This window comes from Corapipo altera, unplaced genomic scaffold (assembly GCF_003945725.1).
Source record: "Corapipo altera isolate COAL_440 unplaced genomic scaffold, ASM394572v1 1, whole genome shotgun sequence".
In the NCBI taxonomy this organism is placed as follows: Eukaryota; Metazoa; Chordata; class Aves; order Passeriformes; family Pipridae; genus Corapipo; species Corapipo altera.
The window spans coordinates 20,746,895-20,763,374 of NW_020884873.1; the positions used below are offsets into that span (position 1 = coordinate 20,746,895).

General features: G+C 39.6%; 1 protein-coding gene across 9 annotated transcripts in view; it reads left to right on the forward strand.

The window, feature by feature from the left end:
• Window positions 1-16,480, forward strand: part of ANKS1B (ankyrin repeat and sterile alpha motif domain containing 1B) — a 423,271-nt gene that overhangs the window by 371,016 nt on the left and 35,775 nt on the right. For all 9 annotated transcript variants that reach the window (XM_027666829.1, XM_027666823.1, XM_027666799.1 and 6 more), the window contains 2 exons: window positions 876-983; window positions 6,282-6,461. In XM_027666829.1, the coding sequence (XP_027522630.1) occupies window positions 876-983; window positions 6,282-6,461 (288 nt within the window). The remainder of the gene's footprint in view (window positions 1-875; window positions 984-6,281; window positions 6,462-16,480) is intronic.

Below are 16,480 nucleotides of genomic sequence, written 5' to 3' on the forward strand. Positions count from 1 at the left end.
GAATAGCATTGAAATACGATATTTTTTTTCCCCACTAATGTGTAAAGTTTCCAACTCACTACTTCTCTTTTCCCTGTTTTCCTGAGAGCGATGATGGTTTTGTATGTGGCAGGGACACAGAGAAATACGATGGGGAATAGTTGCAGAAAATTTGGAACAACTTTTTTGGCAGCATTCTTGGAGTTTGGACAAGCACGAGATATTTGAACATATCCACTGGTGGACACGTTTGTGTGCAACGTTTTTTTCATTGCATCTGATAAAAGTAATAGAACTTCAGGACAAAGTTTGTCCATCCCGTGTTTCTTACACAAGGATGATTCTCCACCATAATGCAAACTGCATGTGATGTTTGGAGATAACCTGTGAAAGGCATAATGAATAGATTTAGAAGTGATAACATTTATCCATTGTATGATTTCTTTTTTCCCTTCTATCCCCCTCTAAGCATTCCTTTCTCTCTTCCTCATCCATCCGATGAATCACTGTAATCCTCATCACTCACTGTTTGCCTGCACTTCTACATTTCCTTCTCCAGTCTCCTCGTCCCCTTTTCTATTTTTCTTCCTACTCTGCTACCTTCTCTTCATTTCATTTTTGTTTCCTCTTTACTCATTTTTCAGTCTATTTTTTTCAGTCTTCCACATCTCTACCTGCTCTAGTTTCTTCCTTCATTTTACGGAGTTTTTTTCTCTGTTTGATCTCACCTCTCATTTTCTCTGCTGATTGTTTGCCTCACACTCTCTGTCTGCTCAGCCTGTCTAGAGGATTAACTTGTTAAAAAGTTTAAAGAGAAAATGGCTTCACTCTGAATGGATCTTTATTTAAAGATTGCCATGTGTTTTTTTAATGAGATATTTTTGATATTATTTCAGGTCTTAAAAATTAGCTTGATTGGCCACCGGAAGCGCGTTTTGGCATCTTTGGGAGACAGGCTTCACGAAGATCCTCCTCAGAAACCACCTCGGTCAATAACCCTCAGGGTAGGTCCCCATGAAAATTTGTTTGCATTTCTCAACAAGTCAGTAAGCATTTCATAACATTCACATGAAAACAATGGCTGCTTTTAGTGGGGTTCAATTTACCTCACTTCAGAGGTGTACAGTATGGACATCTTAGGCTGACTTGCTCAGTCACATCTCCCCATATAGCCAGAAGAGATAAACTGACATTTTTACAGGGTGATTCATCTGACCTGTTTCAAATGTCTGCCTTAGGATAAATAGTATCTTAGAAGTACCAGCTTATCTTTGCTCAGGAAACTAGCTCAGAACCAGGTGTGTACAAGCTGCACATCTACATTTACCCACAGGAATCCCTGCACAACCCAGCTGATCGATACTGCTGAAGGAGAGTTACCATTTTCCTTTTATGTTTCTGAAGGCTTCCACTTACTTTTCAGACATATGCTTTTGGCTGTCTTTAAGGAGAACCTCTAAAATTGTTGATATAAATGCCATTAAGATGTTTCTGTATATCAAAAGTTTCATCATGTTTTTAATTTTCATTTGTATTCCCTCTTTCAGAAATGTTGTTGCGATATCCCTGGGGTTTTTCCACACTTGACCACATTTAATCTCCTCTCATTACACCACCTTCACTCAGTTTCTCCAATCCAGTGCCTTTGCTTACTTGCTGTCTGCTACTCTTATCAAGTTGTGGTCTGATGACCAGTTCCTACTGCGTTCTCTCCAAGGGAGTTCATAGCAACACTTTTTATTTTGATATTTTAGGTCACACCTTTTGCATTTGATTGGATCTGATTATTTTTATGAGGCAGCATTTCTGACTGAAATCTCATTTAGGATTAAATTTAAAAATGTCAGCAAGTGTCAGTGCTCCCAAGTTAAATTTTCTGGTGTAAAGAAAAATACAGAAAGACAGAATGAGGGCTTATTTTCAAGTGCATTTAAAATTTCTGTGACCAGCCGATTTTCACCCTGCTTATTCTCAGATGCCCCATACAGGCATTTTAGATCCCGCTCCTTAATTCAACCTATTCCTAATGTCATATTGAAAAAGGTCTGACAAGTCTATAATGTGCTTTAAGGCACATTGCACATACAGTTAAATGTTTTTCTTGTACTTTATTTTTTCTGTATTATATGAATGATTCCTGATACATGACAGGTGTTAAAACACTCCAAGGAAAGAGAAATATATCGAAAGGCACCCTTTTTTCTCAATGCCTTCAGTACTCTGAACTGGAGAATCTATTCCTCTTCAGCGGGTGGGAAAGTTTCCACGACCCACATTCTTGGTCAGGACTATATATTCTCAGTTAATTCTGAAGAGAAAACTGGATGTCCTCCATCTGTGGTCAAAGTGATAAAAAGTATCTGCTGTACCACATCTAAAGCTACTGATGCGGGCCAGTGCTAAATGTCATTTATCACCTCTTGGTACTAGAGACTTCACAGAGAATCCTAAAGAGGAGGACATGTATTTGGAATAAAGGTTTTTTTCCATCAACTGCTTCTATGCCATTTTACACAAAAGAAAGACATAGCATTTAGTTTGTACTGTGCAATAATTTGTAGCTTGAAAACTGATTTAAATAAACTGTCTGCTGCTGCTAGAAGATTGATTTATTTAGAATCATAGAATGGTTTGGATTGGAAGGGATCTTAAAGATCATGGGGTTTCAACCCTCTTTACCATGGGCAGGGACACTTTCCACTAGATCAGGCTGCTCTAGATCAGTAGGAAAGGTAGTTTGTTAAAGAGTCTACTTTTAAGGTCCCAAGCTCAACTTAAGCAATGCTAATGCTTCATCTTTTTTGACTTTTTTTTTGTATTAGCCTTTAAAATATTTCAAAGGAAAAGGTTAAATATTGAGGAAAAGCAAAAAAGCATTAAAAATATCTACAAAATCTGTTATTCCCACAATAATTGTGTACTAAGGAAAAGTTATTTTGATTCAGAGTTATATATTCAGAAGTATAGTAATTGCTGGATCTCAGTTTACCTGTGTAATCTTGTTGTCCTTCTTTGAGTGCATGATAATCTTTAATTACAGAAGCAGTTTCCATATTATTCATGGAAGCCTGTCTGCACCCAGTCAGCACTGGAGGCTGGAATTTAAACTGAAGGACCATCAATTTAGGCAGAAAATTTGGAAAAGTGTTACAATAGTAATGATAGTATAACACAAGAATTAATTCACTAGAGAGAATTCCAGTTTTTGGGAACTGGTTAGACAAACATCTGTGGGACATGAGGTATTCCCAGGCAGCTTGAGGAAGGATCTCTTAAGCACCCTTCCAGCCCTAACCTTTGTGTTTCCAGGTTTATATGACTGGCAGGACTGACAGGTGGGGATGAAACAGATTTTGAAAGTGAAATATATGGTCAGACATCCCTTCAGGTCATATATCCTTGCATTCACAGCCAAGTAGAAACATGGTATGAATATCTGGTGACTGACAGTATCATGGTACTGAGGCCGTGGTAGCACCTGCAGGGGTGTCCATGCTTGGTCTGCAGGTTTGTTAAGGAGATGAGAAGGTGGGTATGGAGTGAGGATGAGGAATGAAGGAAGAATGGGAGAGAGGCTCATGATTAAAGGAATAGCTGTACCTATGAAAATACAGATTTAAACCTGCTTTTGCCACAAAAGCCTTGGATAATGCTTGTTAAGTTATTTAGTTAATTGCCTCATAAACAGTTGCTAATTGTATGTTACCAACATTCTGCATATTTGACTGGAGTCTGGTTTATGCTAGTGCTGAGCACACAGTGCTACAAATTACATCAACAAAGCAGCGGATTTTGGAATACGAGCACTAGGAAAATCAGGAATAAACATTCTAATTGGTCATCCAGGGTGATTGGTACTTTTTAAACTTTGTGTGTCTCACGTCACCCACACTAAAGTGGTGATTATAAAATGCCAGAAGTCACAGGGCATGGTGAAAATTAATTGATTGATATTTGTAAAGCAGTTATGAGCATCATGAATATGACAGTATTAATCATCCTATCTTTAGAGCAGGATGTGAATAGAGTTTAGGAAAGGGGTTTGGGGCCATGAAACGAGGTGAGAATAAGATACTGACTACACAATAACTAATGATAACACGGTGCTGAGTATATGACAATATGCTGCACAGTTGAGGATCCATCTGTGCTGTGAAGGACGACTGTGAGAAAATAGTATAAAATCATATAATTACATACTGTTCCAGAATGCAAAGGCATGATAATTCTTGTATTTCTTGACTTGGTATTTCTTGTCTGCATTGCCTTCCCAGCAATCTTCCAATATAGATCTCAGAGTGAACTTCCTCTTTACATGCAATTTGATAAAATATGAAAGGCTCAATGAGACCTGGAATCTACACGTTCATTGCACGATCATCTGTCTCTTTGATGCACTGACAGCCCTATCAGTCTAATGACAGTGTGTGAATCGTGATTCAGAGCAGAGAGGGGTTACCTACCTATCTAAAGCAGCAGGTAGCGGTCAGTAAAGACGATCTTGTTTGATACCCCTGTACTCAGGTTATTTTCAGGACAGAGGTGTGTACACCATCTTGTCAGGCCCAGAGAGGGTAGGTTTCAGAGACTATGCCCCACCAAACCTGAGCATGTGCAGACTACAGCTTTTCAGAAGCTTGTAACTGGGCCGACTGTAGGTGGATTTTTGTGAAGGAGGGAAAAGACTATTCCTAAGAGGAAAACACTCTTTTCTTTGCCCTGGGAAATGTCAAGTGCTTGTCTCAAATCATAGGAACACTAGAGAATTTTAAAAAAAAAATCCAAGGTAATTAAAAATTGCTTAACTATATTTCCCTACATTTTTTCTTGTTGGTTGACTAGAGCCGAAACAAAAAATACTCATCCATTACTGTGATTGCAAGGAATAATGTCATATAGACTCCTACACTTCAAATGTTAACATCAGGTGTTACTATGCCTTGAATCCCTTTCCTTTCCATTTGGAAGAGATTATTACTCTCTGATTTCTTACACCAGCTCTTATTTCTTAACAGCATGGATTAAAGTATCTTGATGCTTTTCAGAACTGGGCTTGCTTCAACCTAATCATGCATGAATCATCCAATTTAATTCTCTCTTTAAATAAAAAGGCAGAACTTTTTACCCTCCATGCACACTGGTGCAGGTTTTTGCTTCCTCTAATATTTTCAGGTTCCTTCTTGTTGCTAAGTATTGAAATAGAGTATTACAGCAACAGGTGATTCAGAGAAAGTCTGCACTGTGCAAACATGCTCCTGGGTACATTCTGCCTCCAAAGAGCTTACTATCAGAGAAATCTCTTGTGTCAGATAAATTGAGCCCAGTAACCTACATCATGAGAGGGGAACGTTTTCCCATTCGGTTGCTATGGCATTGTTTTACTGCCCACACTGGGATGGTACAGATGCAGACTGTCTGGCCAGTAGGCTGTAGGTCTCTGCTCCTTCTGATGGACCTCCAGGAGTGTTGAACAGTAGAGCTGGGCACTGATGTTTGTAGTTGGTGTTTGAACAAGTGATGTGATGTGCATGAGAATAAGTGTTTGCAAACATACGAATGGTGGCTACAAATGAGCGGTGTGGTAGCAGATTCTGGTAAAATGGATGATCAGGAGGACCCCTTTACCTATTTATTGGATAGAGTTTATGTATCAATTGAGTATGGTATTTGTACACTGACTGATACAAGGTTCATCACAGATAACAAGAAAAGGCCAGTAAAATATTTGTGCTCTGATGCTTTCATGTGTTCTAGGAATTGTTACTTAGCTTGTGTCTGATATCTGGTACTTCAAGTTAAAATGGATGTTCTACAAAACCTATAAAAATTGCAACAAAGTGTCTATACTGTGTAAATGGACGTGCATTTCTTTTTTTCCAGCAAGAGGTGTTGCTAGAGTTCAAATCACTTTCAAATCACTTTCACTACTCAGAGCAGCTGCTCAGTAGTGAGAATGTATTTCATCTTACAGATAACTAGTCCTAAATCATGGCTTTATTTGGGCCTTGACAAGAAGTAACTCACTGTTTTATCTCTCCAGCAGTCCTAGAAGGGAGTATATATAACACAAGGAGATTCTGGAGAGGAAGTTTGCCACTAGTTTGTGTAAATAGTGAATTATTTTTCCTTCCACATGGGCTCAGCATGTTAGGTAGCAAATCTCAAAAGTTCATCCACAGTAACCTCTACTGCAGGAATTGTTCCTTATTTTTTTCGTGTGAACCATTCAAATACACTTTTAAATGTGTGGTTTGAAGTCAGTAATATGCTGTTCTTATACTGCATTTTATTTCTCTGTCCAGGAACCCAGCGGTAACCACACTCCTCCTCAGTTGTCTCCATCACTTAGCCAAAGCACTTTCACTACTGGTGGCTCCCTGGACGTTCCCCACATTATCATGCAGGGCGATGCAAGGAGAAGAAGAAATGAAAACTATTTTGATGATATTCCCCGGTCAAAGCTGGAGAGGCAGATGGCACAGGTAGGACTAAAACAATGCTGTTAAAAGGTTGCACCTTGCTGCATTTGGTTACAGAACTAACCCTGACCAGAGCAGTGGGTCGTATATGAAGTTTGAATTGTAAGTGACAAAGGTTGACAATTTTTTCAAACTGTCTGTTCCAGCTCTCTGTACTTAAAATAGTGTAAGTTGGCATGTTGGTGTATAATTTCTCCGGAGAGGTTGAGCTTTGGGGGGGTTTAGGTGCCTGCAGGCTGAGATGAAGGTGGCTTCTGCACAGCAGAGCATACAGTCTTCCCCCTGCATTGACTCTGCCTTTTGTTCATGTAAGAAGGTGCAGATTCCTCAACTTCTGAGCAACCTAGATAAAAATAAGGTGATGTCAGTTCCCTGCCAGAAACTTAGAGGACTTGGAGGGTGGTGATTGCTGCATTTACCAATGGAGAGGGTCAGCATTCTGCAAAACTCTGTGATCTGGATATATATCTTGAGTGTTTAAAAAAAGATTTAATGGTGCAAAAACTCATTTGAGAATCACAACAGCACTAGACTGAACTGGATGTTAAACTGTTCATGAAACAAAGCCTGAAATAGTCTCCACCTCTAAATTTTTTTCATCCAATCTCTGAAAGAGTACTGATAATTTTAAATTAAATTATATATTGACCAGAGTGATACCTTAGAATCATGGAACCATTTAGGATGAAAAAGACCCTTAAGGTCATCAGCTCCAACCATTAACTTAGCACTGCCATGTTCACCATTAAACCGTGTCCCCAAGGATCACACCTACATGTTTTTTTAACACCTCCAGGGATGATGATTCCACCACTCCCCTGCACAGCTCATTCCAATGCCTGCCACCATTTCAGTGAGGAAGTTTTTCCTAATATCCAATCTAAGGGGCAGAAAATTATGCATGGGCAGCCTGTTGGTGAAAATGCTTTAGAATGAACTCAGCTGGTTTTTGGTGGTACCTACGATGAAAGACAGCCAGGTCTTAATTTGCATGTTGGGAATAGGGCTTTGATTTGCTGTCAGAAGCAGATGGGCAGCCAGGGCAGCTCCTGGAGTGACTCACTCCATGAAGGAGCAGGTTACTGCATGCTACCCTGCATGAGGCCTCCCAGCAGTGGCTCTGCCTGCCACAGTCCAAAATAGAGTTTCTGTCCAAAATTCAAGCTCAAAATGGAAACAGCTATGCAAATAATTGTGTTATAATGAACAAAAGACTGCAGTCTGTCAGCTAATTGCATGAACCAGAAGTAATTAAATAAACAAAGAAAACAAGGTGCTGCCACTACCTGGGAACACAGAAACAAATTGAATTCCATTTGTTCAGAGAACGTTTCTAGAGAGGTGAAATTGCATTTGTTTGGGTGGACCTGTTGCCTTGTCTTTTTTTAATCTCCTAATTTTCTGCTATATAATTTTATTGTACAGAATTAAGGAGAAAGTTGCCGAGTGAATGAGCTTGTTTCCAAACCAAAGACTGCTGGGCTTCTATGGCAAGAACAAGGTTGAGCTGAAGTCCAGCAAAGAAAAGCCGAGTTCTTAACATGAAAATATTTCTTTGAAGGTTATGAAATTTAGGTGTTTGAGCATAAAATGCATGCTTGCTCATGGCTGAGTAGACTGGTTCATCTACTTAGTTCATTTTATTACTTCATTCACAATTCCCTATTCTCACTTCCTCTTTTAGTCACTAATATTGAAGACAAAAAAATCAAACAAACCACAACAACACAAAGACCCCATGCTAACAATTCTTTCTGTCTCCATTTTACTCTTTTCTTTTACTGTTTGAGGTCCTGATATTACCAAGAGGTATGACATACTCTCATATATGATACCTGGAGATTTCTCTGTGCTGTTAAATACTGCATTTTCAGAAGGACTGTGATATGTTGCATGTCCAAAGAGAAAATTGAGAAGTTATTATTTGCACCACTCCAAACTGCTGTAAAACCAATCAAGTGCTGGGATTTGTTTTGGTTTTGGGTTTTGGGTTGATTTTTTTTTTTTTTGCATTTTGTTTTGGGGTTTTTTGTTTTTGTTTTTTCATGAGACTGTGTACCTGCTGAATTACAGACTTCAGTGCCTTCTGTCTAACCTTAACCATGGAATATATCAGTCATCCTTTGGGACTCCAAAAGGGAAAATGGATTCAGATTAAATCCATAGAACAGTGGCTTGTGTTAGTCCCTGAACTCCAGTCTGTTTGAAGTCTTTCTCAGCTCTGCCCCCAAATTCTGCATTCCTGAAGTATGTAAAATTCCCTTTGACTTTAACAGGAAAGTCAATGACTCCCTCTGGTGATCATTCTCAATAAATTGGACTCAACCCATTAAGAGGCTAATCAGGGATTTCTTCAACCATTCAAGCCCAAAAATAGATTCTTAAATTTATTTTTTGCAATATGTGCTTTGCTAAAATGAACTATATTTCCTTCAGTCTTTTCCCCCAAAGCCCCCTTGAAATTAAAGGTAAAATAATTGTTTCTAGAAAATACAGGAGATCCAGCTGATTCTTAACATGAACCTTCTGCTCCGTGTGTTTGTTTGTTTTATTTTGTTTTGGTTTTTTTTATCTAGCAACTTTCTCCTTGCAGTTTGCCAGTTCCTTTGGCTTGTGTCAGATCAACAACAACTTCTGAACTGATACGAGACCTGCTTTCGAGCTAGAATACTTCTCACAAACACCGTGATCTAGAGGAATTATTGGAATTGCTTTGAGGATATTCTTTGTCTTAGCCCTCTCTTTGCTAGGCTGTTTGCATGCTGCTGTGTGGATCTGCATGTTTACTGGATGCTATAGTACATAAACATGCATAAAGATGTCTTGTATGCTGTGATGCTGTGAATGTGGTTTTGATGTGTTCTTGGTGATGAGATTAATGGGTGTTTTTATGGTCTCAAAGAGAGAGGCCAACACAGTGTTGAGATCTTATTCATTGTATAGCTTTCATGAACTTGATTTTATTTCAAAAATGTTAGAATAAAGCTATTTTTAGCCTCAATTTAAAATCTAAAATCTGAAGATATTTTGATGAAATGGTGAGATTGGATGTTTCCATCTTTAGTATGACCTGTGTTTTCACTAAACTTTTACTAGGAACCATCAAGCATGTTGATCTTTGCATCAATCAACCAGTGATCGTTAAACTATGAGCAGAGCAGTTTGAATCTGTTTTCCTTTTATCTGCTAGATGGGTTTAAAGAGTTCCCTAAACCATAATCAGATCTGATTGTAAGTAATATAACACTTTGTTTCCTGGAGGAAGCACTGATTTAAATTTACTTCATGTGGGTGGTTCTGTCTCAAGGCCAGCATTGTACCTTCATTCGCAGTTCCCTAGCAGACTGTTTGTGACCTAAGAGGGGAAAATCCTGATATAAACAATGAGTCTAACCAATTTAGATTCTCCACTGGAATAGATTCAGTCATCGAACCCTCCAGTTGGTCATCCAGCTTTGAAAGTCTTTGATATCTGGTTGTATAAATCACAACTGCCAAAATAGTAATACAGAAGGTTGTGAGATGGCTTATTTTCAAAAAAAAAAAAAAAGGAGAAAAAAAATGCAGAAAGGAATGAGTAGTCTGAGTCATCATTGACTGTGGATGTTGAATTCTGAGCCTGCAAACTGTAGGTTAGTATGATCAAATTAACGTGGTTTAAAATAGCTGAGGTTGTTCTTAAGATTACCTAAACCTTTAAAATAGAAATTAAATCATACAGACCAATCCTGAGTTCTTTGGAACCAAAATCAATAGGACGCGTCCCATCGAAGGGCTTGGGCTCTTCATTCACCCCTGAAATGATTTACAGGGAAGAACTTTGGAGATTGAAAGGAATCATAGCTAAGTTCATTAAAATACACCAGTTAAAATGTCACGTCTTTAGGATTTGCAATTCTCTAGGCAGCAGAGAAGCTTTAGGTACTAGCTGCAGGCGTATTCCAGACTGCCAGCCCCAAGGCTGTGACTGTTTATTGCGCCGGCCAGTGACATATGGTGTTTTTAGCCACCGTGGCTAAAAGAGGTCCATAAGACCTCTTGCCATGATGTTCAGAGCACTGCACCCTGCCCCTAGCCAGGACCAAGGGTCAAAACCACCTTTCCTGTGGCAGGCAGTTAGGGAGGTGTGGGAAGCACCCTGCCCACACAGAAGATGAGCTGGGACAGGCATCGCCGTGATGCTGATGCACACTCTCCCCATGGTGCTGAACCTGCAGTGCACCCCGAGATGGAAGAGGTCTGTCATTTTGGGAGGCAGTGGGCAAGTACCTCTAGGGTTCTGGGGAAAGCTCCAGCCAGTGTCTGCCTCTGAGTTGTGGCCCGTATGGGGAGCACCGCAGTGGGCTTTGATGGAAGGAAGAGATCTTTTAAGGTCTCAGGGGATTGGAAAAATTGTTCGCAGGCAGAAGAAGTTCTTTCACAGAGATGCTGAACTCAGACTTGATTTTGAAAGCCTTTCTTGATTCTTCGGTCCCATGGTCTGAGGACTCTTTTTTTTTTTCCCTTTTTTTTTTCTTAAAACACAAGATAGCTTGTGTAATGTCACTGTAATGACTGCAAAGTAAGTTCAAGTTTGAAGTAAAGCTATCCTGATTGTTGGGATTCTGCATTTAACATTATTTTGTAAGATGTAATAATTCATTGCTGGGTTAGGATTGATATACAGGGAACAATCATTTAAATGGATTTAGTACAATAGATCTTCTATCTACAGTAGAGGAAAAGTGTAATAAATACAAAGGACAGAATTAGTAAAGGCAGATTTATATTAAAATTTTGAAATAATGTTGCTTCTTTCTGAAATAATACCTTCAACTCAATAATATCTTCCAAATACTTCACAGATACTAGTGAATTTGTATTTCCAGTGCACTGTAGGATTGTGTGGTTTAAAATCATGTTTTCCATTTTACAACTAAGAAAACTGAGATATAGGGATGTTTCAGGTTGAGTAAGGTGACACAGAAAGTTTGAAGGAGCTGAAAATAAAGAACTCACCTTTAGTTTTGTAACCTTTAAATCACAGTGTGATTTTTTTTTATTTACTTGTTTCCTGTTTGTTTTTCTGTCTCCTTCTTTGCTTTGGAAGGATTTAATGATTACTTTGAATGAAGGAAAACATGCCCAAGAGAATACCATTGTGTAAAATGAGATTATCTAAGCAACAATGAAGTATGGTTTTTATCAGTGGTTGAAATTACTCTTCAAATAACAGAATTCTTTACTAGTCGATTTACAAAGCAATAAATACAAAAATATCATTGTCTAGATTCATTGTCTTTTTACTTCTAAGGTTTCTTATTTACATTTTTTTAAAAGCATAAAATAGTGGATGTTGTGAGGATAAATAGACAGCTATTTTAGAAACAAATATGTAAAATCCAAATAAAATGCTCTATGGTTCATATTTTAGGTGCTTTTTGTTCAATATGGAAAGATGACTGAACTGCGATGACCTTGAATTTAACTTCAAAAGAAAAATGCTCAACTGAATCAGTTGTACGGTATAGATGTTGCTAGCCGTTGTCTTTGTAATTCCCATAGATGCTAATGCTATAGACAGCTGTATCTTGAGCTGCACATTTCAGCAAATTTTCAGTATTGTGTATTTCATAGAATCATAGAACCACAATTGGGTTGGAAGGGACCTTGAAGATCATCTAGTTCCAACGCCCCTGCCATGGGCAGGGACACCTTCCACTAGACCAGATTGCTCAGAGCCCCTGTCCAACACTTGAACACTTCCATGGATGGGGCATCCACTACTTCTCTGGGCAATGGACAGGTAAACTGATAAAGACATTATAAAAAAATCTACCTAATTTCTACTTGAATAGAAAGATAGAATTTTTTCATGAATGTTACAGAAGCTAACATTTAGGAACTGAAGTCATGTCATGTGGATTATACCTACATGCTGCTTCAGCATATAGAATTAAGGAAGCTGTTTCTATATTCAGTATTAATATCCAAACTAAAGCCATAAATACTACATCAAGAAGAGGACAGATGTTCTTAATTAATTTACTGTTTTTCACACTCAGTATTGTGAACTAGAGGCTCTACACTGAAAAGGTTGTATGAAAACTGAAGTTTAATATCTAATATTTAAATTTTTGAGCTCCTGGAAAAAAAGCTGTACTTAGAGTTTGGGGTGCTCTTCTGTTTTTGTTGTTTGAGGGGGAGTGTTGGCAAAAATATAGATACGTGTACCTAATGTTCAGGGATTAAAGTCTCATAATCTTCACTGGTGTTTGTCCAGAAGTTTATATCCTCTGTGCAAGGTTAAGAGGCTGTGGCACACTGGTAGATGGCAGTACCAGCAGAAGGGGTGTTTCAATGAGAAGAAGCTTGGCTGCCCAGTAGGAGTCATGAAGCCAGAACTGCGACTGTAAAGCTGCACCTCTCTAAGCCAGTCAGTGCAGTTATAACCTTGACAAACCCCAGGGAAAGCCCTCGTTCTGTCCTCCCTAGCAGGAGCCCAGCTCCTGGTCTGCTTGATCAGGTTGAGAACAGCGAACAGCTGCCTGAGGAAAAGATGGCTATCATGTGAAGGAGGGTGTTGGCTGGGTGAGAGAGAAGCATACCTCTGTGATTAGGCTTTTCTCATCAGAGAAGTAAGTGGAAAGTATGACTCTGTGTGGAGCAGGAGGTGGAGGTGTATGGGACCTACAGCATCCACCCTAGTGCAGGAAGAGGCTTTGCTTCTCACCCTGACACAGACAGGAGAGGACAGTCTGCAGGCTTGCTGTGGTCCTGGGTCAGTCGCCTCCTTCCCTGGGTGTGCTGGCCATGGCATGCACCTTCTTGTGAAACCTCACTGGGTGCACTGACTTGGAGTGTGGTGTTGCTGCTCATGTCTGTCATGCACTGCCTGCCTGCAAGACAGCCAGTCCAAAGAGGGTGGTGATTTTACAGAAATTTTCATGTGAAGTATTTTCAGAAGGAGCAAAAGAAATATACCAGTGCAAAGCATGTGACTCCTCTAATAAGAAGTGGTATTTTGAGTTTCTGCTTCTCTAAAAGAAGTACAAATTTCACTCTCCATCTCTCAAGATCTTGTTTTTGAAGGAGGATTTGCAGTTATTCCTGCTGGTAAGGCAAGCTCTCCCCAGAGCCTTGGGAACATTCAGGGAAGCAGCATCTATTTAGATGGCACAACTGCTCTCCCCTGGTCCTAAAACTTTTGGAGTTACAGTTACAAAAGTGGCCAGACAACCCCATTGATCCAATTTTCATTTGTTTATTTCGGCTGTTGCACCTTAAAAGTTTTTTCGCCATACCAAGACTGATTTTTCTGGGATTTAATCCAAAATTATCCTCATTTCTGGAGCTAGACTGAGTTAGCAAGTTAGATTATGCGCATCAGGAGAGTGGGGTTTGCTGCTGTTTCTCTCTCCTTGTGCCTCACTGGAGCTGCAGCACTGGTTGGTGGGAGCAGTTTTCCGAGGCTGGGTTCTGTGGTGAGACACAGAGGAAGAGGCAGCGGGGGAATAAGCCCAGAGGTTGCTTTCAGCAGCTCCTCTTCTCCCTGTGCACCATCACTACCATATGGAAGTGTGAGAGGGTGACCTTGCTGAGGAGAGGTGGAAAAGGCAGCAGAAGATCAGGAGTCACCCACAACCTCTACTCAGACTAGCACAGGGCTGAATAAATCATTAGTGCCTACATTTTCCTAACCAGACCCACGCCCTGGTGTTTTCTAGACTTCTGTTTGTTGTTGTCACTCTCTCCTGGACTCCCTCCTTACACTGCAGTGGCTAAAACTGGATGCCACCCCATGTGAGACCTCACTGGTGGCTGCCTCATATGGCTACTTTTATTGAATACCTGGGTTTTTTTATTTAGGAGAGGGAAATTCAGCAAAGGGCCACCAAGATAGTTGGGAGCTGAAGCAGTTGCCCTCCCAGGAGAGGCTGGACAACCAGGGCTGGCTGGAGAAGAGGTGACTTTGGGTACTAAAACTGAAAGTGGAGAGACACTGACTGGATGCCAAGAGAAATTTCCTCCCAATGCAGACAGGCAAGCAGGGGAACAAGTTGCTCACAGAGTCTGCCCAGTCTCTGTCCTCGATGGTTTTCAAGACTTGACTGGATGAAGCCCTGAGCAATCTGGTCCCATCTCACAGCTGCTCCTGCCTTGAGCTGGAGTTGGAATGGAGATTTCCTGAGCTCCCTTACAGCATGAATTATCTTGTGATTTATTTCCTTTTTCTTTTTAAAGACTGACCTTATTTAATTTGAGGTATACTGAAACTTTCAGATCTTCTTTGTCCTGTTGCAACCTAAATCACTCTGCTAATTTGTTTGCTATTTTATATCTGTATGTAATCCTACGGAATTTTATCTGACTTTCTGTAGTTCATTAGATCCATTTTCAGTTCTTACCGCATTCTGAAAAGTCCCTCACTTCTGGATCCTCCTTAGCCTTGGCACTTCTCCAGGCCACAGCATGGAGCAGGTCCTTGCAGATTGCCTTGGCATATTCCAGTCCATTTGTGCTTAAATACCAATAATTATTCTCAAAAGGTGAATTTCAACTTCTTGTGCAACCACTGCATTTGATTCAGGCTAAATTTGTGTATGGGAGTTGTTCATATGTTATTGCATCAGTGTCCAAGTCTTGCAGTACTTCTCCTTGATGCCACTGATTTAATTGGCTAGTTTTCCAACAAAGAAGAAAATTTGATCTGAGATGATACATACTGAGGAACCTCATTATAAACATCTTGAATTTTTCTTGGCTCATAGAAGCTGTCTTGGTAACACATGGCAGGCAATATTACACTTTTTCTTTGTTATTCTTGATAATGGATGCATAGATGTAAATATACGCACATGCATACATGTATTTCTGAGTGTTTATTTCAGATGACCAGGAGTAATGGCAGAAGGTCATGAGAATCGGGGGATGGTGGCTGGATTTTGAAACAGTTTCTAGTCACTTGCTGGTCCCTGCAGTTGGGCTGCCTATAAGTTTCTGAGTCTTTCTTCTGTCACATCTTAAATATTCTTTTAGCCCTTCTTTGGTCCTTTCAGTATTTTCTATGACTTTCAAGGATAATTGCTCCTAATTTAGGTAAATCCTTGACATCTCCTAAAGTGCCATCGAGTGAAATTCACTGAGCTGTAATGAATACTTCTGGACTCCTTCCACGCAGCTCCTGTTCCTCCTCTCCTTAGAAAGCATATAATTTCTATGAACAATCTTATGGTTTCTTTCTTTCTTGAGATTACCAGCCAAGTTTTCCTTGTCTATTAGGAGGAAGCCTAAAGTTCTCCTTGGGTAACTCTATTCACTTTGTGAGACCTTCTCCCTTCCTTTGCCCATCCCGCCTGTCAGAGTCATGTCCCGCCATGACCAGATGGGGAAATCTCTCATGCATGGGACACCACAAAAACAGTATGATGGCAGAGTCTTGTTGTCATGTTACTTATAAGCATTTATCTTTTGAGAAGTATTAAGATAATGGCATGTTTGATACTAACCAGACAATAGCAGATGCTATTTCTTTGCTCATCTTTACCATATTACTTAGGAAAATATTCTTTGTTAAACCCTTTTTCACATAACCTTTGTGTCAGTGGTATTAGGTGCCCCAAGTGTATTTGTGTTTGTTATGGTAGAAATGTATGCACAGATTGAATTTTTTACCTGTTTTTTGAGAGCATATGTTTTGGGAGCTGAAAATTGTGAGTGTTTGAAGCCTACTCTCCATTATTCCTCCTACTGCCAAGTTTCTGGCCTCAGATACTCACTTAACCTTTTTCCTTTCCTTGGTTCTTTCCTCTTCAGCACAGGGATATGTAACTTTGAGTACTTCTTTTGGGGATTTCATAATTCATTAAAAATTTTAAGCACTTTGAAGATATAAAATACGTATGTAGTAAATGCTAAATATTTTTACAATGGTGCAAGGAAAAGGTTGATTTCTGAATTTGAATTTGTTACCATCCATAAAATTAATGTTCCTTCTGTACTGCATTCCAGTACCTCAGTCATTCAAACAATAACGAGTGCAA